The sequence below is a fragment of the Phyllobates terribilis genome, unplaced genomic scaffold (assembly GCF_046119375.1).
Source record: "Phyllobates terribilis strain yellow unplaced genomic scaffold, ASM4611937v1 Scaffold_4__5_contigs__length_816908805, whole genome shotgun sequence".
Classification (NCBI taxonomy): domain Eukaryota; kingdom Metazoa; phylum Chordata; class Amphibia; order Anura; family Dendrobatidae; genus Phyllobates; species Phyllobates terribilis.
This window is the reverse complement of record NW_027362764.1, coordinates 519363317-519390991: the sequence shown is the minus strand read 5'-3', so window position 1 is coordinate 519390991 and position 27675 is coordinate 519363317. Positions and strand designations below refer to the sequence as shown.

Sequence of the window (27675 nt, the reverse complement as noted above, 5' to 3'; positions counted from 1 at the left end):
ACCTTATATAGGGTGTTGATGTCATTAGTCAGTACCCCTCATTACAGAGATGCACATCACCAGATTTACTTAATTGGTAGTTGGCTCTCAAGCCTATGCAGCTTGGAGTAGGACAACATGTATAAAGAGTATCATGTGATCAAAATACTCATTTGCCTAATAATTCTGCACACAGTGTATACGTGGATTGGAGGGGAGCATATATACGTGGATTGGGGGGGGGAGCATATATACGTGGATTGGGGGGGAGCATATATACGTGGATTGGGGGGGAGCATATATACGTGGATTGGGGGGGGAGCATATATACGTGGATTGTGGGGGAGCATATATACGTGGATTGGAGGGCAGCATATATACATGCAAGAAAAAAAAATGTTCCAAGAGCATAAATAAGACATCATGGCTGGAGTCTAGATTTTCTAAAAAAAATTCATATCTCCCCATTATTAGAAATAGACAAAACTATGCAGTGGGTCTATATGTAGGCAACCTATATTTGGATAAAAAATCCAAAACCACTTGCAACAATATGAAACAGATTTTTATTGAAAAAAAATATTAAAACACAAGTAACAATTCTGCTAAAGGTGAAAAAGGGATTCAAGAAATTGCGGATACACGTGGTCCAGGATATGATCCTATTGTAATATAAATGTGATATATAGGGTCACAAAAAGAATGGGGCCATGGAATTAAATGGCACCCTGGTCTCCAACCTATTAGAAAGTAGAAGGATTTTTAGCAGAAAGGGGAAACCTGAAAAAAATTCAACTCATGGTATATAAACCTATGTGTGTTTGGGTATAACTAAATTGAATAGAGGGACAAATGTTCACAAACCTCAGAGTATACATGTGTATACAATGTAAGTTACACCAGAGCAATGCCCTATATCCATGAGAAGGAAAGATCATTAGCTGTCAGAGCTTACCCATCTGTAGTCCTGCTGTACCCAGATCACCGCCACAACAAACACCCCATGGATTGGGGGAAGGCAGCATATATACATGGATTGGGGGGGGACATATATACAAGGATGGGAGCATATACCAAGATGGGGGTGAGCACATTATTTATGCAGTCTCACACCCCTGCTCCTTTCTGTGACTGCTCTCTGCCCCCCGAACATCCCCCGCTGGTTCTCTGTCAGTTGTTTTTTCTAAACTAAAACCTCAGTATTTGGATTGCAGTTTGGGCACTCTGTCTCTAAAAGGTTCGCCATCACTGATATAGGCTAATAAAAGTCCACTTTTTTGCATAATCTATTTCAGTGCTGCCTCTCTTTTTTTAATCAAGTAAATTTTTATTGGTCTTTAAACATTTATAGAAAGAAAAACAAAGGAGATTATTAAACAAGAACAATTACAACCCCTCCCCGCCACCCCCCTCTCAAACAACCCCCCCTTCCCAATTCCCCTATTACACATAGTGAAACATAAAATGCAGAAGACAATGCGAATGTATATAACTGAGAAACGATGCAGCTCAACCAGACTTTAGATAGAGAATAAGCTCATATGGCATACATTTGTTCCAAGTACAGTAACATATTTCATAACATACATTAATATCCTTGGTTAGTTATTAGCAATTACGTCCCAGCCAAGGAGACGATAGTTTGTCAAAGTATTTTCTTTTGAGATGTATACCTTTTTCAACTAGAATAAGAGATTCCACTTGTTTAATATATTCTCTAAGGTATGGAGAGCTCTCAGAGATCCAATTTTTAGCAATCACATTTCTGGCTACATACAGTATACAAGCAATAGCAATTTTCCCAAAGCCTCTCTCTTTTTTAACGATCGATGGAAAAATGGAGGGATCGATTGGATGGGAAAGAAATGCATATATTCATATAAAAAATAGACAGTAGGGTGTATATACATAACACAGGGTGTATATACACAGGTTATAACACATGTATATGCACCCTGCTGTATACATGGAGATACAGAGGGGGGCTGGGTGTGCAGGGAGAGCCATGTCTGCAGCAGCAGCATGCACAACAGCAGCAGAGTGAGCTCAGCTCACCCACTCAGCAAACTCTGCCCACCCACTCAGCAAGCCATGCCCGCTCAGCAAGCTCCACCCACGTGGCAAGTTAAGTCACCTGTCAATCAGTTTCCAGAGTCGGGAACTGAGGGAGACTGACGTGACATCACAGGAAGCAGGAGACTCTCAGCATGAGATCGTGCGACCAGAAGACCAGCTCAGGTTACAGCAGGATTTGGCAAAGCACAGAATTTAGTAAAGTGCTTATTTGTGGCAGTTAGTTCACATGAAAGGGACTCGTAAAGTGGTGGCCAATCCCTGTAACATTGCATTTGCAGTGTCATAGCCCAAATTATGTTAGTTTATCAGAATTAAAGATTTTCTCATAAATTTTCTTCAATTATATTGGCATCAGCTCTAAGAGAACAGCACCAAAAGGGGGAAGACGGCTCCAATGAGCGTGGCAAGATTGTTGAAGGTAAGACCCAAGATCTAATGTATATTTGAATAAAGGAAGTCGCTCTATGAATCGTAGCCACCTTTGTCTTCCTGACACTGGCTAATTAATGTTTTCAGGAAAGGCACAAGAGACTTGAAAGATAGGAGCTTGGGACAGGGGATTAATGCTGCATGGCAATGTAATAAAGTCTGTTTTTGCTCATATATGCAAATTATGCAAATATCTTAAATTCACTTTCAACTCAGTTACGTTATAACTGAGAATTTTAATAGACAATCCAATAAAACATTAATCAAAGGGAAAACTAAATGTTTGCTCTGCTATTTAATATTCAGCCAACTCCCTTCACACAACTTTTCACAGGTATCAATAGATAACATACGCAATGCTATATTATACAGGTGGATGTTGCACAGTTTTTACACATACTTTGAAGACTGCTTGTAGGAGGAAACAAAAAGAAATGTCAGAAGGGGGCATCATTTTGGTAAAGTCCCCTGCACTGCACACAAAGATGCAGCAGAAATTTTTATTGTGTGTCGTGTTCGGCACTTTGAAGTTACACTTTAAGGCCTCCTTTACACATACAAATGTTTCAGTTTTTTTTACATGTTTTTGGTGACATTTTTTATTGTAACTTTTTAATCATGTTTTTTTTTCTGCCAATATTTAATTCCTCTAGAGTAGCCTATAGGAATAAAAAAAAATAAAAAGAAACATGCCAGTCCTGAGTTATGCAGACAATTCAATATTTGTCAAAGTCTTTAAAGTAACATGCAGTCACAGCAGCACAGTAAATATTATTAAAATATTATTATACATATATTATATACACACACACATACATATACACATACACACTGCTCAAAAAAATAAAGGGAACACTCAAATAACACATCCTAGATCTGAATGAATGAAATATTCTCATTGAATACTTTGCTCTGTACAAAGTTGAATGTGCTGACAACAAAATCACACAAAAATCATCAATGGAAATCAAATTTATTAACCAATGGAGGCCTGGATTTGGAGTCACCCCCAAAATTAAAGTGGAAAACACACTACAGGCTGATCCAACTTTGATGTAAAGTCCTTAAAACAAGTCAAAATAAGGCTCAGTATTGTGTGTGTGGCCTCCACGTGCCTGTATGACCTCCCTACAACGCCTGAGCATGCTCCTGATGAAGTTGCGGATGGTCTCCTGTGGGATCTCCTCCCAGACCTGGACTAACGCATCCGCCTGGACAGTCTGTGGTGCAACGTGACATTGGTGGATGGAGCGAGACATGATGCCCCAGATGAGCTCAATCGGATTCAGGTCTGGGGAACAGGCGGGCCAGTCCATAGCTTCAATGCATTCATCTTGCAGGAACTGCTGACACACTCCAGCCACATGAGGTCTGGCATTCTCCTGCATTAGTAGGAACCCAGGGCCAACCGCACCAACATATGGTCTCACAAGGGGTCTGAGGATCTCATCTCGGTACCTAATGGCAGTCAGGCTACCTCTGGCGAGCACATGGAGGGCTGTGCGGCCCTCCAAAGAAATGCCACCCCACACCATTACTGACCCACTGCCAAACATGTCATGCTGAAGGATGTTGCAGGCAGCAGATCGCTCTCCACGGCGTCTCCAGACTCTGTCACGTCTGTCACATGTGCTCAGTGTGAACCTGCTTTCATCTGTGAAGAGCACAGGGCGCCAGTGGCGACTTTGCCAATCCTGGTGTTCTGTGGCAAATGCCAAGCGTCCTGCATGGTGTTGGGCTGTGAGCACAACCCCCATCTGTGGACGTCAGACCCTCATACCACCCTAATGGAGTCAGTTTCTAACCGTTTGTGCAGACACATGCACAATTGTGGCCCGCTGGAGGTCATTTTACAGGGCTCTGGCAGTGCTCCTCCTGTTCCTCCTTGCACAAAGGCGGAGGTAGCGGTCCTGCTGCTGGGTTGTTGCCCTCCTACGGCCCCCTCCACGTCTCCTGGTGTACTGGCCTGCCTCCTGGTAGCGCCTCCAGCCTCTGGACACTACGCTGACAGACACAGCAAACCTTCTTGCCACAGCTCGCATTCATGTGTCATCCTGGATGAGCTGCACTACCTGAGCAACTTCTGTGGGTTGTAGAGTCCGTCTCATGCTACCACGAGTGTGAAAGCACAGCCAACATTCAAAAGTGACCAAAACATCAGCCAGAAAGTATTGGTACCGAGATGTGGTCTGTGGTCCCCACCTGCAGAAACACTTCTTTATTGAGTGTGTCTTGATAATTGCCAATAATTTCCATCTATTGTCTATTCTATTTGCACAACAGCATGCAAAATTGATTGTCAATCAGTGTTGCTTCCTAAGCGGACAGTTTGATTTCACAGAAGTTTGATTTACTTGGAGTTATATTCTGTTTAAGTGTCCCCTTTATTTTTTTGAGCTATATATATATATATATTATATATATATATACACATATATATATATACATATACACACACACACACATATATATATATACACACACACTATTTTTAGAAATGGTTAAAGAAGACAAGTAAAACACAGAAAAACTATAAAGATGTGAAAAAAAATTAAGAATGTAAGAAAAATAAAATGTGGAAAGCTATATGGGACAAAGTAGAAAGAGAACATATAATGTGGAATGATACAAAACTATTCACCAGGAGTGTGCAAAATATTAAAGCCTTTAGGAGATGATCAGATATTTTTTAGTAAGCCAGCTACATGAACTTCCATAGAAATCAATAGAAAAACAATCCAATAGGTTAGGTGCCCGAAGCGAGTTTCTAGGTGGTTTGAATGACTGACTCCTGAGATTTACCCAGATCGGCTACACATAAAAAAATGTAATCCACACACCCCTTGTATCTTACCTTCTCGGAAAATTCTCATTACGCAGAGCTCCGGGATCTCTTAATCTACACGGATATTTGCCAGCTATACACAAATGTAAATACTTTTATACATTAAGTTTTAGTAGTTCAATAGTACACTCGCAAACACCATCTGATCAATGGAAAATTCACCATATCTTTAAACTATGTTTTCTCTAACTCAAGCACTTCAGGGGGAAAAAAAACTGCAAAAAAAAAAAATTCTAGAGCATTTCAGAGAAAAACATAACTGGCTGCAATCGTGCATCCATGCTGTTCATGGTTTGGGCAGCCTGATTTTACTAGCAGTTTGCCTCTTAACTTCTAAAATTTCATAGAATGGCCTAACAATGGCTAAAAGCTGCCGCAGCTCATGGCTTAGGGGATTGGCCTCTGATGAGACAACTCCTTTAGTCCTGCAATTATATTAGTATAGTAATAGATTTCCTAAAGGAGAAAAAACGTGGTGCTATCTAAGCGTAGGCAGAGTTGATCAATTAAAAGGGTGAGTATCTATAGGAAATTGCTCCCTGATGCGGCTATGCAAACAGAGACACAACTCCGGCTTGACGTATGGATGAATTTGCAGAAGACTGCGACCGACCTGGTGAGGTGGGATGAAACCCTGATACAGGAGTATTCCACAGTGAGGATGCGAAAATTGAGAACCAGGGAATGGCGCTGTCTTTGCCACCGAGTGAGATCAAGGTGCAGCAACTTCAGGTTGCTTGTAAGTAAAATTGTTTTATTCACACGAATATAAAACAAATAAAAACTATATATACACACAACGCGTTTCGGCTGTTTGCAGCGCACACCTGTAGAAGGCTGCAAACGGCCAAAAAGCGTTCTGTATATAGTTTTTATTTGTTTTATATTCGTGTGAATAAAACAAATTTTACTTCCAAGCGACCTGAAGTTTCTGCACTTTGATCTCACTTGGTGGCAAAGACAGCGCCATTCCATGGTTCTCAATTTTGGCAATTACATTAGTATAATATTAAGCCAATATAATGACACTTACCTCATTCCTTCGGTTGAGTTATTCTGGTGATTCCTATAAAGCTGTGGAACTCCAAGCATGGCCTCAGTGAACACGGCCAGAAAACCCAGGCCTTCTACATAGAGCACAGAGTCCAGAGATAGATAAGTGATGTAGCCAGTCACTGCAGTGAATGCCAGCACACACTGCACATAGTCCAGAAATCGGCTCCAGTGCCAGAAGAAGTTCATATCAAAGTCTAAAAAAAACATACAACACATTACATTCTTGGAAGTAAACACATCTCTATAATATAACAGATATTGCAGTATTATGACACAGGGAAAGTTTAGTCAAAATAATTCTAAACAAAAGAACTGTGCACTATTATTAGTGGAGTGCAACGACAGAGCTAACATATTTCAGACACAAGTTAAAGGGGTATTCCCATCTCCAAAATCCTATCCCTATATGTACTAGGTGTAAAAATAATAATATTAGCAAATGCCTCCAATTACAAACGCAGTGTAGTTCTTCTAATTCGCTGTGTCACTTACCCCATGTCCAGAGCATTGCAGCAGTAGCTTAGATATCCGTGGTTACGACCATTTGCATCTAGCTAAATAACGGTCACTATATGAGTGGTCGTAACCATGGATATCTAAGCTACTGCAATGCCCTGCTCATGGGGTAGTGAATCAGAAGAACTATACTACATTTCAAAATTGGAGGTATTTGCCAATATTATTATTACACCTACTACTATAGTGGGACAGGATCTTGGAGATGGGAATACCCCTTTAAGATATCCATAACGCAACACATTGTGGTGACCTGAGATGTGGCCCTTGAGTCTGCCTATAAATATTCTCAACTGAACCAAAAACAACAATATTATGGGACTCAGAATATGGCAACAAACCAATTTTTCAACATGTTTCTAATTTATGAAATGCAGAAAAACACAACACTATAGAAACTTGCCGTAATTATACTGATTCACGGATAATGCTAACATTTTAACAGCACATTGTATAACATAAAAACAAAGCACTCTTTTCTCCATTCCCCCTTTCAGTACATTATATAGTGAATTAAATGGAGCAGTCAAAACTACAACTCATCATGCAAAAACCAAGTCTTCATGCAGTTAAGTCATCAATAAAAAAAATAATATATGGCAAATGGAAGAACGGAGGAGAAAAAAGGAAAATGAAGACTAAAATGACCACAGAGGGAAGGTTTTAATGAATACAACTTATCTATAGAACTGTCTGCAGGCAGTTAAAACGTTATAATTTAATAGTATGGATATGTAGAGAATTTTCTAACTCTGGATTACAAAAACTAAGTTCTGAAAAGTAAATCCTAAAATTATCAGTGTTAAAAGGTGGACAATTATTGATAATTGTTAATGTAAATGTTAAGCAAATGCAAAATCAGTAATTCCAACAAGGTTGGTCAAGAGGCAGGCACGGATAATGGGCACATACAAGAGTGCATAACGTTGTATACATTTTTACATTTGTTATTTTTTCCTTTAGATTTTTGAAGGCTATTTTGCAACATCCAAGTGAATATTATTGTTGAGCAGAAGAAAATCTTTACTTCTTGTAATAACCAGCACTTCCCATTTAATTTCACATCCAATTAAAGAGCATAGCGTAACCTCATTCACATTCAGAGGAAATACTTTGCATGGAATAGGAACTGCATTGAGGGGGGAATCACAGTAACTGCACATCCATGTCATAAATCTAAGTATCAGTCTTTTTGCTAAAGACGACAGCTTTGTCATCGTTAAATTAGAAGCTTGAATGTAGGCTCCATTGTGCATTAAATATTACATTTTGGCACAGATTCATCAAGACTGGTATTTTGTACTGTGCTAAAGTAAAATCCACCAAATTCATTAAGAGCCAAAGGCCTCTTAATTTTGCTGTGCAATGCCACAGGAAATGTATTTCAGTCTCTTTCTCTAGTGATTCTTGCCACGCTTTGGTTGCAAATTATAATGAATTTGTCAGCCGCTCTTTGCCATGTCCCTTTAATGCCAAGTTCAATTCATGTTTCAAAAAGTCAAGAGACTTGGTTAGAAATGCGTTAAAAACACTGAAAAATCGCTAAATTTCTGCGACTGCAAGTTGCATAAGATAACGTTTTAAGCAGTTTAACAACAGAAAACTGGCAAAAAATGTCGGAATAATTGATCCCTGTAAGTTTTTTGGGAACTCAAATGCTTCGCAAAACCTATGCGAAGGCAATGTACATCGCTATACACATAATTCTGAATGAAATTAACAGTAAAAGAACCTCTCACTACTTTTTGTTATTGTAACTGCCAACCTCATCATGATGTGGCTAAAGAATAAACTAAATGTTTTTTCTCCCTTCTCTTTTTTCTAAAAAAAAGACTGGGTTCTAAATTTTACTGTACCCAAAATGCATGTTTCCCCTTCAACCAAGGGGGCAGTAACAGAGCTTCTTCACTGTGGATGATTACTTTTTCCCCTCTATGGTGCTGCCCAATCATAAGCAGGCAGTGTAATAACGAAGGTGTGGGGGGAAGTAAACAAAGGACGTGGAGGGTCGAAGCAGCAAAGAGCACGATGGGAGCAGCTCTTGTCACATATGATGCTCTGGACCTGCAACAGCTGTCAGGATGTAAGAAAATTAATGGTATACTCCTATACACGTAGAAAGTCCAGAGCGATGTATGTGACAAGAGCTGCTGCCATGATGCTCTTCATTGGCCAGAACTTGACAGTGCAGTTCTCCTCCTCTCCTGGCATTGTAATGACAGGAAGCAACGGGAGTGAGGCGCATTGTCAATTGAGACATCAAGTCTCACCAGGAAACTCAGAAAATGCTTGTTTTGAATTGCTCTGTGGGCTTTTGCTCCCTCCTCCTCCCCCCATGACACTGCTTTTTAGGATTGCGTAACACCATAGTGAAATTAGAAGCAAACATCCCCAGAGAAGAATGTGCTACAGCCCTCTTGGTTGAATGGGAAATTTGCATATTGAGGGCAATAAGATTAAGAAGCCAATATCTCCACAGCAGAGACAAGAGGAAAAAAACTTTTAATCAGTGCTTCAGCCCAATTTTGATGAGAAAGGCAGGTACAAATTGACAACTTTTTTTATTCTAAGGTCTAAGGTCCTCTTTAATGTGGTTGTCCAGTACCTTAATATTGATGACCTATCCGTATGGTAGGGTATCAATATTAGATTGGCCAGTGCCCCGACAACCCCACTGATCAGCTGTTACCAGCTCTGGCAATCACCAGATGTAAGCGGTGTACAGGGGAGAACAGAACAGGTTACTGACGAGAACTAGATAGGCTCCAGTGTACGGAGCAGTGATGTTCCACTTTGTATACGGTTTATATGTGGATGCTAAAATAGTTGATAACAGCTGGTCATGGGGGTGTCGGGTGTTTGACCCCAACAAACTAATATGGATGAGCTATCATCAATATTAAAGTATTAGACAACACTTTTAATTAAAAAAAATACTAAACAATATTAGTGGCTCACTTGAGTTCAATAATGCAAAACTTTTCAAGACAGTAAAACATTAAAATATACTGCCAGTTTTCACCGAATCAATCCATGACCGATTTCTAATAGCAAAGCCGGATTCCAAATATCATAGCAAAAGTTTCATGTCAGCAGACGTCTCCATCTGCATTGTCTATTTATCTTCATTGTTTGCCATTATTAGTTGTATAAGCTGTTATTTGATAACGGAAGATTACGTCTCAGAAAGCAATATCCTGAAAATGACAAAGGACAAGGTCATCTCTCAGAATTGACCAATACGCACAAGATGTGAGGAGTGATATTTATTTCGAGAAAACCACTGAAAATCTATTCGTAAATTGACACCATTTTTTAATTAAACCAAAAGAGAATATGATCCCAATTGAGCAAATAACTTGTGGCATTTCAGCAAATAATGTCATGTCAATTATTTGCTTTCTGCCAAGTCACATAGGTTATAGGAGAGAGGTTTGTACAGCGATTCCATCGACTATGTCCTCATCAGTTTCAGAGAAAACATTGATTACAACAAAACAGACTTTGATTGCAGCTTTTAGATTACCCAGTTGCATACAGAATTCTGGAGGGAAAACCATTAGGCTACATTCTTGCGTAGCATCTCCACTTCGGATCACCTGCAGAGATGCAGAATAAGAAGCGGAGGAGTCGCACATTTCCCTTTAAGGGTGAAATTCACACCTACATCCATCCACAGCATTTACTTAAAAACAGATATCAAGTATTAAAAACAACCCAAACTACCAGGACCTTCTGGACAATGGCTGGATCTTCTCCTTATTCTACCTTTGAGCAAGATTCATATAACACATTTCGGCAATTTATAAAACTAGCAAGGAAGTCCATGAAGCCATCTCGTATAGAGTTTCAGATACGTTTTATATATTTCAATTTTAAACCTATTAATATACAATTCTAAGAATCAACTCGTCTGACTATATCACTGCAACATCCTCCTCTGTGGCCCCCTATCTAATATTTCTCGCACCCCTACACTTCATCTTTAACTCTACAGTTTGAAAAGTCTATCTGTCCTCTAGTTACTCCTTTGCCAATCACTTCATTGGCTCCCACTGCCCAGAGAATCCAGTTCAAAATATTAATACTGACATAAAAGGCATCCCTTAAAGGGAATCTGTCAGCAGGATTTCACACCTCAAACTATTTATATGCGCATGTAGCTCTTTGAGAGACAAGTTACTGAGAAAACAGCAATTGAGTTGTCACCCTAGCTCCATTCTCAGCCCAGTGTCCCTTCTTCCTGCTTGACTGATGGCTCCTTTGCTTGAAGTTACACAGCATAGAGGATGTCAGTCAAGTAGTAGGAGGCGGCGGCACTGGGTTGAGAATAGAGCTGGAGTGGCAGAAGCTTCAGATGCACAATAGCTCTTCAGCCTCATTTGGATATTACTTCAAATGCCGACTTCTCAGGAATGAACTAGCCATGTAAAGGTATTGCTGGACTTATCTTTGAAAGATCTACATCTTATGTGTCAAACTCTGGCTTGTGGGCCAAATCTGGCCCACAGGTAGTTTTATTTGGCCCGCGACACCCAAACCACCACCCCTATGTGGAGCCACTATTCTGTATTGAGAATTATGTGGTGCCATGATAATGTATGGAGGACTATGTGGGGTCCATTATTCTGTATGGAGGACTATGTGGGGCCCATTATTCTGTATGGCGGATTATGTGGTGCCCATAATAATGTATGGAGGACTATATGGGGCCCATTATTCTTTATGGAGGACTATGTGGGGCTCATTATTCTGTATGGGGGACTATGTGGGGTCCATTATTCTGTATGGAGGACTATGTGGGGTCCATTATTCTGTATTGAGGACTATGTGGGGCCATTATACTGTACACCGGTTGCTCACAACTTTGTCCAAGTTTTTCATTTTGGACCTCTGTGTGTTTGAGTTTGACATCCCTGGTCTACATGCACATATAAATAGTTTGGGGGTGAAATCCTGCTGACAGATTCACTTTAACCTGTCTACTACATACATTTGTGACTTAATCTCTAGCTAGCAATTGCCACACAATCTCTGATCTTCATAAGATGTCCTTCTCTGCTATCCTCGTCTCTTTCACACAACGGTCTCCAAGATTTCACCTTTGCCTTCCCCCACACTCTGAAAATCAATGAGAATATAAGTAAGGAGAAGGACTTCAAAAACACAACCTGAAAACTCATCTGTTTAAGAACATCTGCAATGCTCTATAACCTTGCTGCCATCGCACAGCCATAACAGTAGCTATTAGCCTCTCCTACAGTATCCTTCCCCCCACCCTTGTAGATTGTAAGCAGGACTGTGGAGTCGGAATCTGAGTTGGTATGAAATGGATCGACTCCAACTCCTAAAATATATAATAAATTGGGTACAGTAGTTCAATGCAGTTTGTGGGGAATATTTTTTCAGAAGAATTTAGGAAAGTTATGAAATGTCCTATAAATGTCTGTCCTATTCCTGATCTAAGGGTCTAGACTTTTAGCGGAGATGAATCTGTGCTGCAGTAAATTTATCACTTAAACATGAGCCATGTATGAGGGAGTCGGAGTTGGAGTCATGGAAATTGAGGAGTCTGAGTTGGAGTCGGAGGTTTGGCTTACCGACTCCACAGCCCTGATTGTAAGTCCTCATGGGCAGGATCTTCACTCCCATTGTACAGGTCTATAACAAACCTATTTGCACCCTGTTATGTATTGGCAATATTTGCTATGTTGTTTAAACATTTTTTGTATATATAGCTCTTTTCGAATTAATGATGCTATAAAATAAATAATGATAATTACAGCTTCATCTATGCCTCACTGCACTGTCCATGATGGTCCCACGTCCCGAGCAAAGCCCACCTCATTCTCCGTCTCTGCATCACCTGTACAGGAAAGGTGCTGGCTTAAGTATTAAAATGAGGCTCTCAGCCAGCCTCCTACATAAACATACACTGATCGCAGTATGAGAGGGGGAGCCCTCTTCTGTGTTCTTCTAAGAAAATGCAGAAGTGGAACTGCTGGAATCTGCGACCAAAGGCGACTGTGGAACAACAAACATTTAACCACTCTTAGTTGTATATATTTTATTTATTTAAAACAAGTCTTTGTGATTGTGGACCTACTTTAGGTGTAGTTTTCTTGGAGGAAAATATATTCATTAACAGCAAAATTCAAGGGGAGGCAATATATGTGGATTGCCTCTCCCGCCAAGTCCACAATTCAAAATCAATATAGCAACTATAGTGGATTTAAAACTTAACTTTTACTATCAAGAATAAAAGATTTGGCAATCCTCAATACAAAATTGACAATACACATAACAAGTATATTAAAAACTAGAAAATATGCCTATGTCCCTGTATAGGATCATACCCTGACAATAGTCAAAAAAGTGGCAAAAAGGCATCAGAAAATACCTATATAAATATATAACATGTTTTAACAAAACCAGACAATGAAGTCCAGAAACAATTGTATACAGTGGGGCCAGTGGATATAAGGAAAGATCTCACCAAATTCGCTGGTCTCCAAAATCCTCCAACAGGTCTTCATCCATAAAGGCCCAAATCATAGAGTCCAAGGGGTTGATTTTCCCTGTCAGTCCCTGTAATCTTGACTGACCCTCAAACCCCAAGACTCCTGCCCTTACAAGGGCAGTCCACAGCTGACCCTATAAATCTGGACAGCCCTGAACTGACCCTATGCGCCTCCCGACGCATTTCTTCAAAAATCTTGAGTCATCAGGGGATTGGCATGAAGAACTATAAAATATAGGGCTGCAAACCCTCTATCTGGGTTGTATTTTTAGGCAATGGCAGGTTCTATAGGGGCTGAAAGCAATTTATAGCATGTCTAAATCAGGAAGTGTGGACACCTGTAGAATGGTGCCCCACACCTTAGTTATGTAGCTGAGGGTGCGCCATATCATCTTGGCGCGCAGGGTGCGTTCCAGCGCACCGGAAGTGACGTGGCGGCATACCTGAAACGAAGTTTGCGGCTCCCCCAGAAATATAGTAGGGAGACTGTGGAGCGCATACAGCGTTCCACAACAGCATAGTGGCGACACATCCCGGAACCAACCGGTGGTCCGCAAACATCAAACCTGTTTTTAGGGGCGTGCCCTCTGCTTATTGTAGGGTCACAGATATGGGTGTTTTTTTTTATTCCCATTTGCACAATTGAGGTGAGAATGTCTTGGATTGGTTCACTTGACTAGTTTATTTTTGAATCTACCAATTATGACTAGTGTTGAGCATTCCGATACTGTAATATCGGGTATCGGCCGATATTCGCGGTATCGGAATTCCGATACTTAATTCCGATACTTTTACAATATCGGATACCGGAATCGGAAGTTCCCATAATGCCTGCGCTCTGTAGTGTCTGTGAAGGATGACAAGTTGGATGGCAGCGCGATCCAGCCTGTCATCAGAATGCCATCCCAGCGGGGGAGAATTCTCCTGATTGTTTAAAAGCCGGCGGGCGGTATAAAGCCGCCGGCTTTTAAACAATCACACAGCCCCATACTGCTTCCCCGCAGCCTCCCACCCCGATCCTCCGCTCCCCTCGCCACCTCCCATCCCGATCGTAAGTTAGGACCGGGCGGGGAGCGCAGCTCCAAGGAGCGGGGAGTGAAGGACCCGGGCGGGGAAGCCGGCAGTGAAAAGACTTCACCGCCGGCTTTCCCGTTCTGTGCTGCGCTTTCCCGCCGGTTATTTCAAATGAACAGCTGAGGTATCAGGTGATGCCGATCAGCTGTTCATTTGAAGTCGCAGCGGTGCCCTCAGAGGGTTCATGTGAGTTCATGCTTGACTGCATGAACTCACATGAACTTTCCCACGGCCGCACAGGTCAGCCTCACCTCCCAGACGATCAGACCCATCATGATTGGTGTGTGTGCGGGGTGTGTGTGCGGGGTGTGTGTGCGCGATGTTTGTGCGGGTGTGCGCGGTGTCTGTGCGATGTGTGCGGGGTGTGTGTGCGGGGTGTGTGCGATGTGTGCGGGGTGTGTGCGCGGTGTGTGCGGGGTGTGTGCGCGGTGTGTGCGCGGTGTCTGTGCGATGTCTGCGGGTGTGTGCGTGCAGGCAGACATAGGCCGATGTGACACTACTACTCCCATCGGCCTATGTCTGTCCCCCGTCCACTCCTGCCAGCAGGATCAGCTCGATGGGAGCAGTAGTTCCCATCAGCCTGATCCTGCTATTTAAATTGCCCTACTGTGTCCCCAATAAATGTTAAATACATGTCATTGGTGGCCAGTGGTTACCTAAAAGAAATTAGTTCATACATTACCTGTCCCCGCCGATCGTCACCTAAAATAAAGTAAAAAATAAAAAACTACACCTATACTCACCAAGACACCTAATTCCCCGAAGCCATCGATCTCCTGTAATAAAATATAAAATAATAAACCACAACCTTATCCTTACCCCTCCATAGTAGTCCACGAGTGTCCCACGAAGATCTCCAGTTTAGAGCAGCCACATAGAATGTGACCGCTCTGAACCGCTGCCGCCGCTAGAATGACAGCATAAGCGGGTTCACCGGAGTTCAGGCAGCGCTGCTCCGGTTAGCTGCTTTACGGCCCTGCTGTATAGTGAGAAATTCCCACGGTACAGCAGTGCCGTAAAGGAGGTCTCCGGAGCTGCGCTGACTGAATGCACTCCGGTGACCTCAGTCAGTGGCTCCCGCTGCCGGGAGCGGACGTGTTCCCGGCAGCGTGAGCTTACAGCAGCCATGCACAGCTGTCACCATCTCCAGATGTGACAGCTGTGCATGGGAGATCAGCGCAGGAACGTGGACAGGTAACTATTATTTTTAGTAAACTAAGAATTAAATAAAAATGTGTGTTTTATTTCAAATAAATTATTTTTTTCTGGGTGTAGTGTGTGTTTTTTCTTTTTAACACTTTGTAGGTTAGTAATGGGGGTGTCTTATAGACGCCCATCATTACTAACCTGGGCTTCATGGCAGCTGGCGCTGACATGAACCCCACCACTATTACCCCCTGCCACAGCACCAGGGCAGCGTGGAAGAGCGAGGCTAAGTGCCAGAATTGGCGCATCCTATGGATGCGCCATTTCTGGGGCGGCTGACGACTGGTGTTTCTAGCCTGGGAGGGGGCCAATATTCATGGCACCCTTCCTGGGCTATTAATATCAGCCCCCAGCTGTCTGCCTAGCCTTTGCTAGCTATTAAAATAGGGGGGACCCCACGTCATTTTTTTGGGGGGGTCCCCCATTTTAATAGCTAGTAAAGGCTAGGTATTCAGCTGGGGGCTGATATTAGTAGCCTGGGAAGCTCCGTGGGTTTTACCCCCTTCCCAGGCTTCAAACATCTGCCCCAGCCGTCTGCTTAACCTCCGCTAGAGACTAAAATTATGGGGGATCCCACGCCATTTTTTTTTAAAAGAAATCCATTATTTTAACACTAAATGACATTTGAGGAGTTAATAAAGATGCAGTCCCTAAATTATTATTTATTTTTTAATTAATTTTTCCCAAAACTTTTGACGTGGGCTTCGCCATATTTTTGTATGCCAGCCAGGTACAGCATCCAGCTTCTATGAACGCGCCATTTTCCGGGGCGGCTGCGGACTGCAATTTTCAGCGGGGGGCAGAAAGCTTGGGCCTCCCTGCGCTGCAGATTCCATCCCCCAGCTGCCTAGTTGTACCTGGCTGGACACAAAAATAGGGAGAAGCTCCACGTTTTTTTTTTTTTTTTAATTATTTCATGAAATTCATGGAATAATTAAGAAAAAAAGGGCTTCCCTATATTGTTGTGTCCAACCAGGTACAAATAGGCAGCTGGTGGTTGGGGGCAGCCCGTTCCTGCCTGCTGTACCTGGCTGGACCCAAATATAGTGCAAAGCCCCACGTCAATTTTTTTTTAATTATTTCAGGAAATTCATGAAATAATTAAAAAAAAATTATGTGGGGCTTCGCCCTATATTTGTGTCCAGTCAGGTACAGCAGGCAGGAACGGGCTGCCCCCAACCACCAGCTGCCTATTTGTACCTAGCCGGACACAACAATATAGGGAAGCCCTTTTTTTCTTAATTATTCCATGAATTTCATGAAATAATTAAAAAAAATAATACGTGGGGCTTCGCCCTATTTTTGTGTCCAGCCAGGTACAACAAGGCAGCTGGGGGCTGGAATCCGCAGCGCAGGGAGGCCCAAGCTTTCTGGGCCCCACCCGCTGCAAATTGCAGTCCGCAGCCGCCCCGGAAAATGGCGCGTTCATAGAAGCGCCATCTTCTGGCGCTGTACCCAACTCATCCAGGGCCCTGGTGCGGTGGCTCACTGGGTAATAAAGGGGTTAAGGCCAGCTTGGCATTATCAGCTGGCCCTAAGCCCGAAATTCATGGGGTCACGCCAATATTAGACATGACCACCATGAATTTCTAGTAAAGTATTTAAAAAAAACACAAACACCCAGAAAAAAGTCCTTTAATTGAAATAAAGACACAATTCTTTATTGTTCTAAATTAAACCATACTTACAGTCACGCCCATTCCAGCTGAAGCCAACGATCTCCTGCAATAAAAGTAAAATAATAAAGCAACCTCATCCTTACCTTTCCATGGTTCCCAGGACAGCTTCAGCTCTGCTACATCGAGATGACAGGCTGGACCGCAGCAGAACGCTGCCATCCAGCCTGTCATCCCGCAGACACTGAGAAGCGCAGGCATGCTTGCGCTCCTCAGTGTCTCGCTGTGACGGCATCCAGATGAGCGGAGGTCATGTCCAATGAACTCAGCTCACCTCATGCACGTCACTGACAGCGTGGGAAAATTCTCCTGCACTCAGCGCTTCAGCGTGAGAATTTTCCCACGCTGTCAGTGACGTGCATGAGGTGCGCCGAGTTCATTAGACATGACCTCACCTCATGCACGTCACTGACAGCGTGGGAAAATTCTCACGCTGAAGCGCTGAGTGCAGGAGAATTCTCCCACGCTGTCAGTGACGTACATGAGGTGAGCCGAGTTCATTGTCGGCTCATCTGGATGCCGTCACAGCCAGACACTGAGGAGTGGAAGTATGCCTGCGCTTCTCAGTGTCTGCGGGATGACAGGCTGGATGGCAGCGTTCTGCTGCGGTCCAGCCTGTCATCTCGATGTAGCAGAGCTGGAGCCGTCGTGGGAGCCATGGAAAGGTAAGGATGAGGTTGGTTTATTATTTTTCTTTTATTGCAGGAGATCGTTGGCTTCAGCTGGAATGGGCGTGATGGTAAGTATGGTTTAATTTAGAACAATAAAGAATTGTGTGTTTATTTCAATTAAAGGACTTTTTTCTGGGTGTTTGTGTTTTTTTTAAATACTTTACTAGAAATTCATGGTGGTCATGTCTAATATTGGCGTGACCCCATGAATTTCGGGCTTAGGGCCAGCTGATAATGCCAAGCTGGCCTTAACCCCTTTATTACCCAGTGAGCCACCGCACCAGGGCCCTGGATGAGTTGGGTACAGCGCCAGAAGATGGCGCTTCTATGAACGCGCCATTTTCCGGGGCGGCTGCGGACTGCAATTTGCAGCGGGTGGGGCCCAGAAAGCTTGGGCCTCCCTGCGCTGCAGATTCCAGCCCCCAGCTGCCTAGTTGTACCTGGCTGGACACAAAAATAGGGCGAAGCTCCACGTTTTTTTTTTTTAATTCATGAAATTCATGGAATAATTAAGAAAAAAAGGGCTTCCCTATATTGTTGTGTCCGGCTAGGTACAAATAGGCAGCTGGTGGTTGGGGGCAGCCCGTTCCTGCCTGCTGTACCTGACTGGACACAAATATAGGGCGAAGCCCCACATCAATTTTTTTTTAATTATTTCATGAATTTCCTGAAATGATTTAAAAAAAATTGACGTGGGGCTTCGCACTATATTTGTGTCCAGCCAGGTACAGCAGGCAGGAACGGGCTGCCCCCAACCACCAGCTGCCTATTTGTACCTGGTTGGACACAACAATATAGGGAAGCCCTTTTTTTCTTAATTATTTCATGAATTAATTTAAAAAAAAAATACTTGAAGCTTCTCCCTATTTTTGTGTCCAGGTCCAGCCAGGTACAACTAGGCAGCTGGGGGCTGGAATCTGCAGCGCAGGGAGGCCCAAGCTTTCTGCCCCCCCCCTGAAAATTGCAGTCCGCAGCCACCCCGGAAAATGGCGCGTTCATAGAAGCTGGATGCTGTACCTGGCTGGCATACAAAAATATGGCGAAGCCCACGTCAAAAGTTTTGGGAAAAATTAATTAAAAAACAAATAATAATTTAGGGACTGCATCTTTATTAACTCCTCAAATGTCATTTAGTGTTAAAATAAAGGATTTATTTAAAAAAAAATTGACGTGGGGCTTCACCCTATGTTTGTGTCCAGCCAGGTACAGCAGGCAGGAACAGGCTGCCCCCAACCACCAGCTGCCTATTTGTACCTGGCCGGACACAACAATATAGGGAAGCCCTTTTTTAAAAAAATTATTTCATGAAATAATTAAAAAAAAATTGACGTGGGGCTTCGCACTATATTTGTGTCCAGCCAGGTACAGCAGGCAGGAATGGGCTGCCCCCAACCACCAGCTGCCTATTTGTACCTGGTTGGACACAACAATATAGGGAAGCCCTTTTTTTCTTAATTATTCCATGAATTTCATGAAATAATTTAAAAAAAAAATGCGTGGGGCTTCGCCCTATTTTTGTGCCCAGCCAGATACAACTAGGCAGCTGGGGGCTGGAATCCGCAGCACAGGGAGGCCCAAGCTTTCTGGGCCACCCCCGCTGCAAATTGCAGTCCGCAGCCGCCCCAGAAAATGGCGCGTTCATAGAAGCGCCATCTTCTGGCGCTGTACCCAACTCATCCAGGGCCCTGGTGCGGTGGCTCACTGGGTAATAAAGGGGTTAAGGCCAGCTTGGCATTATCAGCTGGCCCTAAGCCCGAAATTCATGGGGTCACGCCAATATTAGACATGACCACCATGAATTTCTAGTAAAGTATTTAAAAAAACACAACACCCAGAAAAAAAGTCCTTTAATTGAAATAAACACACAAGTCTTTATTGTTCTAAATTAAACCATACTTACAGTCACGCCCATTCCAGCTGAAGCCAACGATCTCCTGCGATAAAAGTAAAATAATAAAGCAACATCATCCTTACCTTTCCATGGCTCCCACGACAGCTTCAGCTCTGCTACATCGAGATGACAGGCTGGACCGCAGCAGAACGCTGCCATCCCGCAGACACTGAGAAGCGCAGGCATACTTCCACTCCTCAGTGTCTGGCTGTGACGGCATCCAGATGAGCCGAGGTCATGTCCAATGAACTCAGCTCACCTCATGTACGTCACTGACAGCGTGGGAAAATTCTCCTGCACTCAGCACTTCAGCGTGAGAATTTTCCCACGCTGTCAGTGACGTGCATGAGGTGAGCTGAGTTCATTGGACATGAACTCGGCTCATCTGGATGACGTCACAGAGAGACACTGAGGAGCGCAAGCATGCCTGCGCTTCTCAGTGTCTGCGGGATGACAGGCTGGATGGCAGCGTTCTGCTGCGGTCCAGCCTGTCATCTCGATGTAGCAGAGCTGAAGCTGTCGTGGGAACCATGGAAAGGTAAGGATGAGGTTGCTTTATTATTTTACTTTTATTGCAGGAGATGGTTGGCTTCAGCTGGAATGGGCGTGATGGTAAGTATGGTTTAATTTAGAACAATAAAGGATTGTGTCTTTATTTCAATTAAAGGACTTTATTCTGGGTGTTTGTGTTTTTCTTTAACTTTGACTATGGGGTTAGTAATGGGGGTGTCTTATAGACGCCTCTCCATTACTAACCTGGGCTTGATGTCAGCTGGCATTATAAGCTGACATCAACCCCAACCCTATTACCCCCTGCCACCGCACCAGGGCAGCGTGGAAGAGCGAGGCTAAGTGCCAGAATTGGCGCATCCTATGGATGCGCCATTTCTGGGGCGGCTGACGGCTGGTGTTTCTAGCCTGGGAGGGGGCCAATATTCATGGCACCCTTCCTGGGCTATTAATATCAGCCCCCAGCTGTCTGCCTAGCCTGTGCTAGCTATTAAATTAGGGGGGACCCCACGTTATTTTTTTGGGGGGGTTCCCCCATTCTAATAGCTAGTAAAGGCTAGGTATTCAGCTGGGGGCTGATATTAGTAGCCTGGGAAGCTCCGTGGGTATTACCCCCTTCCCAGGTTTCAAACATTTGCCCCAGCCGTCTGCTTAACCTCCGCTAGAGCCTAAAATTAAGGGGAACCCCACGCCAATTTTTTTTTAAATAAATCCTTTATTTTAACACTAAATGACAAGTACAGTAAGCAACACTGTCACTGTACTTCATATATATGTGACTGACATGTTTCTATCTATCTAATCTATGTGTGATGCTCTATTCTTTCTGTTGTAAATTGTCGGGTACCGGTGAATGCCGCTGCTGAATTGCCGGCTTTTCATGTCATTCTACATTATTCTTAGTTGTTTTACTTCATGTAGAATTAACCTACAAGGAAAGAAAGGGTTTATTTTCATTCCGATATTTGTGTCCCATTGACTTGCATTGGTTTCCGGTATCGGAATCGGCGATATCCGATACTTTTTGGGTATCGGCCCGATCCAATCCGATACGATATTTCCTGATATCGGAAGGTATCGCTCAACACTAATTATGACACATCTACATAACTAAGGGGTGTTCTACAGGTGTCCACACTTCCTGATTTAGACATACTATAAATTGCTGGCAGCCCCTATAGAACCTGCCATTGCCTAAAAATACAACCCAGATAGAGGGTTTCCAGCCCTATATTTTATAGTTCTTCATGCCAATCCCCTGATGACTCAAGATTTTTGAAGAAAAGCGTCGGGAGGCGCATAGGGTCAGTTCAGGGCTGTCCAGATTTATAGGGTCAGCTGTGGACTGCCCTTGTAAGGGCAGGAGTCTTGGGGTTTGAGGGTCAGTCAAGATTATAGGGACTGACAGGGAAAATCAACCCCTTGGACTCTATGATTTGGGCCTTTATGGATGAAGACCTGTTGGAGGATTTTGGAAACCAGCGAATTTGGTGAGATCTTTCCTTATATCCACTGGCCCCACTGTATACAATTGTTTCTGGACTTCATTGTCTGGTTTTGTTAAAACAGGTTATATATTTAGATAGGTATTTACTGATGCCTTTTTGACACTTTTTTGACTATTATCAGGGTATGATCCTATACAGGGACATAGGCATATTTTCTAGTTTTTAATATACTTGTTATGTGTATTGTCAATTTTGTATTGAGGAGAATATATTCACCCAAAAAAAAGAAAAAAAAAAAAAAGAAAAAGAAGAGGACAGATAAAAATGTGAGAAATAGAAAAAAATGAAAACTGAAGTTTTATGTCATTTTCTCCACACATGCTAAGAAAAATCTGTTAAAGATGGGAGAGAATGTATAGTTATTTCAGAATTTATATATTTTGTGACATTTAACTCACAAATTAGAGGAGAGCGAAGTAGAGAAAAGTATAAAACGCTTTTATTTAGAGAGAAATATCTATGGAAGGTCTAGATAACTCTTGAATACAAAGCTTCTAACCCCTGTGCAAATGTGTGAATTATCTTCATTTTCTAAAGTAGAAAATAAAATATGGTATTTTTTTTACATAATAGAGATGAGTATTATAATGAGTGTAATTGAATGTGAAATTACACCCATTCAACTATCACCTTAACTCCCACAGATGGAACTTTTAGATCCTCTATCAGGATTATAAACAATAGCTCACGAAAGTTTAGTACATTCTATCACATAAAACCGTAACAAAAGTGCAAAGATGTCATCTGCATCACAAAGTATAGTTATATAAAATTTAAAGAATTTGTATTTTACAAGTGTGTGGCTCTTAAAGGGATTTTCCACTTTTATAAAAGTGGACCTCATATGACCCAATCGCTGATGTAGATGCCATGAACCACTATGCTCAGTGATCGGCTGCAGCGGTGATGTGTCAACAAGATGTCACAGCTGCAGTCAAAACACAGTAACCAGAGCAGTGGCAGCGAGCTGGAAAGGTAGAGTACATACTATCCGAATTTATTTTACATTGCAGAAATCAATTGGGGTCCACTTTTCTAAAAATAGGAAAATCCCTTTGACCCCTTTCCGACATACTGTATGACATACAGTTACATGATATGTAAAATCACCTTTGTGCCTGAACCTGCTTCAAAGTCTGCTTTATTGCCAGCAGATGATGGCTGTGTTATTCGTGTTGCACTCTGTAAATGATTAACATATTGCCTGTTGGCAAATAGAACCCCCAACTAAAGCTCTATAAAACTTAACTTTTAATAATTAAATCCTTATTATAGTAGTAATTTATATTAAAATTCCAATATAGGAGCAGGTGGTGAGGACTATCAGGATTATTCAATTGGCGTAACTTGTGTGTCCAATAATTATCCTATCTATTTCCATTATGTTATTCTTGTGGCCCCGGACCAGTTATTGCACTATTCCTCACCTGTCCTATTGTAAACTAAAATTATAGCCTCCCCGACATGTTTCGCCTAACAGGCGTCATCAGGGGATAGAGGCTAAATGACTCTGTAAATGTGCGCACCCATTGCTTCTGACCACCACCCTGACGCAATCGCCGGGAGTCAATGGGCTGCAATGACAGCTGGAAGTCTGTTGAAGATCCCGCCGTGCCCGTCATGACGATGCTCCTATGAAGCCCAGCATTGAGCTGGCCTCCATAAGAGATTGAGTTTTTACTATATACTGCAGTATACAAGGGTTAAAGTATTGAATATGTCACCAATTTTCTAAGTAAATATAGGTCATCCACATTAGTTTGTTGAGGTCCGACACCCCCACAACCAGCTGTTATTTTGGCAGCCGCATACAGCAAGTGAAATACAGTGGGGAAACAAAGTATTTAGTCAGCCACCAATTGTGCAAGTTCTCCCACTTAAAAAGATGAGAGAGGCCTGTAATTGACATCATAGGTAGACCTCAACTATGAGAGACAAAATGAGAAAACAAATCCTGAAAATCACATTGTCTGATTTGGAAAGAATTTTTTTTCAAATTTTGGTGGAAAATAAGTATTTGGTCAATTACAAAAGTTCATCTCAATACTTTGTTATATATCCTTTGTTGGCAATGACAGAGGTCAAACGTTTTCTGTAAGTCTTCATAAGGTTGGCACACACTGTTGCTGGTATGTTGGCCCATTCCTCCATGCAGATCTCCTCTAGAGCAGTGATGTTTTGGGGCTGTCGCTGGGCAACACGGACTTTCAACTCCCTCAAAAGGTTTTATATAGGGTTTAGATCTGGAGGCTGGCTAGGCCACTCCAGGACCTTGAAATGCTTCTACGTATCCAGGACATACAAGTGTCGCATTCCTTGTGTCAAGCCACTCATGACCAATAGACAATGCCAGAAGCGTCTTACCTGAGCCTAGGAGAAAAAGACCTGGACTGTTGCTCAGTGGACCAATGTGTTGTTTTCAGATGAAAGTAAATTTTGCATTTCATTTAGAAATCAAGGTCCCAGAGTCTGGAGGAAGAGTGGAGAGGCCACAATCCAAGCTGCTTGAGGTCTAGTGTGAAGATTTAACAATCAGTGATGGTTTGGGGAGCCATGTCATCTGCTGGTGTAGGTCCACTGTGTTTTATCAAGACCAAAGTCAGCGCAGCCGTCTACCAGGAAATTTAAGAGCACTTCATGCTTCCCTCTGCTGACAAGATTTTTGGAGATGGATATTTCATTCTCCAGCAGGATGTAGCACCTGTCCACACTGCCAATAGTACCAATACCTGGTTTTAAAACAACAGTATCACTGTGCTTCATTGGCCAGCAAACTCGCCTGACCTTAAGCCCATAGAGAATCTATGGGGTATTGTCAAGAGGAAGATGAGAGACACCAGACCAACAATGCAGATGAGCTGAAGGCTGCTATCAAAGCAACCTGGGCTTCCATAACACCTCAGCAGTGCCACAGGCTGATCGCCTCCATGCCACCCGCATTGATGCAGTAACTGATGCAAAAGGAGCCCCGACCAAGTAGAGAGTGCATTTATTGAACATACATTCCAGTAGGCCAACATTTCGGATTTTAAAAACATTTTTCAAGCTGTTATGAAGTATTCTAATTTACTGAGATAATGACTTTTGTGTTTATCGGCTGTAAGCCATAATCATCAACATTAGCAGAACTAAACACTTGAAATAGATCACTCTTGATGACTATGTAATATAGGAGTTTCACTTTTTGTATTGAAGAACGGAAATAAATTAACTTTTTGATGACATTCTAAGCCTTAGCTGGTGATGACAGCTTCAAGACAGCTCCTGAATGGAGAAACTAGTTGCATGCATTGCTCAGGTGTGATTTTGGCCTATTCTTTCACACAAACACTTTAAAAATGCCTGAAGATTCTGTGGGCTCCTTTTATTAACTCTGAGCTTTAGTTCCTTTCATAATTTTTCTATTGGATTCAGGTCAGGTGATTGGCCGGGCCATTCTAACAGCTTTATATTCTTTCTGTGAAACAAATTGAGTTTCCTTGGCTGTGTGTTTGGGATCATTGTCTTGCTGAGATGTCCACCCTCGTTTCATCTTCATCATCTTGGTATATGGCAGCAGATTTTTTTATCAAGAACGTCTCCGTACAGTTGTCCATTTATCCTGACTTCCATTATATGACGTTTGCTAGTGCCATATGCTGAAAAAAAAAAAAATGGTCCCACACCATGATGTTTCCACCTCCAAACTTCACTGTTGGTATGGTGTTATGGGGTGATATGCAGTGCCTTATGGCCTCCAAACATGGTGTTTATTATGGCAGCCAAAGATTTTGATCTCATCTGACCAGAATATATTCTCACAGTATTTCACAAGTTTGTCTAAATGTTGTTGAGCAAACTTTAAATGTGCTTGAACATGCTTTTTGTTCAGCAATGGACTCTTGCGCAGGGATCGTGCATATAGGCCATAGAGGTTGAGTGCATTACTTATTGTTTTCTTTGAAACAATTGTACCGGCTGATTCCAAGTCTTTCTGCAGCTCTCCATAGTTGGTCTTTGGCTCTTGGACAACTCTTCTGATAATTATTTTCACTTATGGTGAACTGATGTTTTTTTCCACTTCCAGATTAAGGCACTATCTGTGCTCACTGGAACCTTCAGTAGTTTAGAAATTCTTCTGTAACCAATGCCATAAGTAAGCGTAGCAACAATAAGGTTGCAAAGGTCTTGAGATACCTCAATGGCTTTACCCACTTGGAGATGTTTCTTGTGTGGCACCTTGGTAATGAGACACCTTTTCGGAGGCCATCAGTTGAACCATCTAATATTTTTCACTAAGTATCAGGATTTTTTTCTAATTACTATAGATTTCAGCTGGTATCATGACATTCCATGAGTTTTTGCACCTCTCTTTCTTCATGTGTTCAATGCTTTTTCCCTGTGTCATTTCTCATTATTACACACAATTTAATTTATGGACATCTATGATTTGATATCTTTGCCTGTGTGGATTGGATGGGTTCTCATCGATATCTGGTGAGAATTTCATGTCAATAGTACCTTTAGAAATATATTTACATAGAAATTTGGTGATGTGTTCAATACTTATTTCACTCGCTGTAAGAATATTGTACAATCGATCGGACAATCGCAGGTTCAACAAAAAGTACAGTAAACAAAAAAAAAAATTACTTATACATGTATAAAAGTTTAAGTTACTCCCCTTTTTCCAAATTTTTTTTAAAAAAAGTTGAGTTTGCCACGTCCACAAAAGTCTTAACTATCATAATATAAAATTAGCTTAAAAATGCGATTAGAAGAGATCAACAAGTACTTCCCCCTTACAGGGCACTTCTGAGCTGTCCCCCTTTCTGACCTGAGTGATAGCCTGGGTTCAGTGGAAGGGGCTCAATCAATTGATTTCTACTTGTTTGTTTTATTCCAATTGACATTTATCTGTGTATTTTTGAATTGTCTCGTTTTACTTTGTGTAAAATATAATAAAAATTACAGTTAAAAAAAATACAAAATAGTATCAATAAAAGGTCAGTTCGGGGCACAAAAGCCCTCATTGAGCTCCATCAACTGAAAACGTTCTGGTTCTCCGATACAAGCAAAACATATATATATATTTTTACACTAAAAAACAACCACAAAATTTGGTATCACTGTAATCGTACTGACCTGAACAATCATATTGCCAGGTCCTTTTACAGTATGTCGTAAAAGCGAAACCCCAAAAAATAACTTTTTTGAATAATTTTATGACACTGGGAATTTTTTCAAATCGTACAGTCATTCACCGAAGCATTACAAAATTTTTTACCAGCACAGATATTAAATGCAGCTCATTTCTGCCACAGGTTGATATTACTGGCATTAGTAGCAATAGTTTTTGCTGAGGGGTGCGCAGTTACCACACAAAGGTTCCTTGTACGGACATCTGTATTCCAGGTTTAAAGTGGAGCTGATTATTTCCAGTCCAATAACCTGACATGCTTGAGCCTGTGAGAGACGCACAATATTGAATTTTATTTTTAGCTGCTTTCAGGTTGTTTGCGGTGTACTTATGATGTGTGAGTGTTCCTGTCGTTTGTAAGAAAAAGATGAAAACTGAAAATGACAAACCTGACACAAAATTCTACAAGGTTTTGATACAGTAGAAAACTGAAATAAGCAATGTAGTACCCACTGATAGGAGTTTGCCAATACGATCATTCTGTCCCAACACAGTATGCATATTGGTGGAAGCACATCCAATTTACAACTGGTGATGTG

The 27675-nt window shown here is 42.1% G+C and overlaps 1 protein-coding gene across 3 annotated transcripts in view; it reads right to left on the bottom strand.

Moving 5' to 3' along the window:
* SLC66A2 (solute carrier family 66 member 2) overlaps positions 1-27675 on the bottom strand; it is a 157857-nt gene that overhangs the window by 59766 nt on the left and 70416 nt on the right. For all 3 annotated transcript variants that reach the window (XM_073678895.1, XM_073678897.1, XM_073678896.1), the window contains one exon: positions 6363-6579. In XM_073678895.1, the coding sequence (XP_073534996.1) occupies positions 6363-6579 (217 nt within the window). The remainder of the gene's footprint in view (positions 1-6362; positions 6580-27675) is intronic.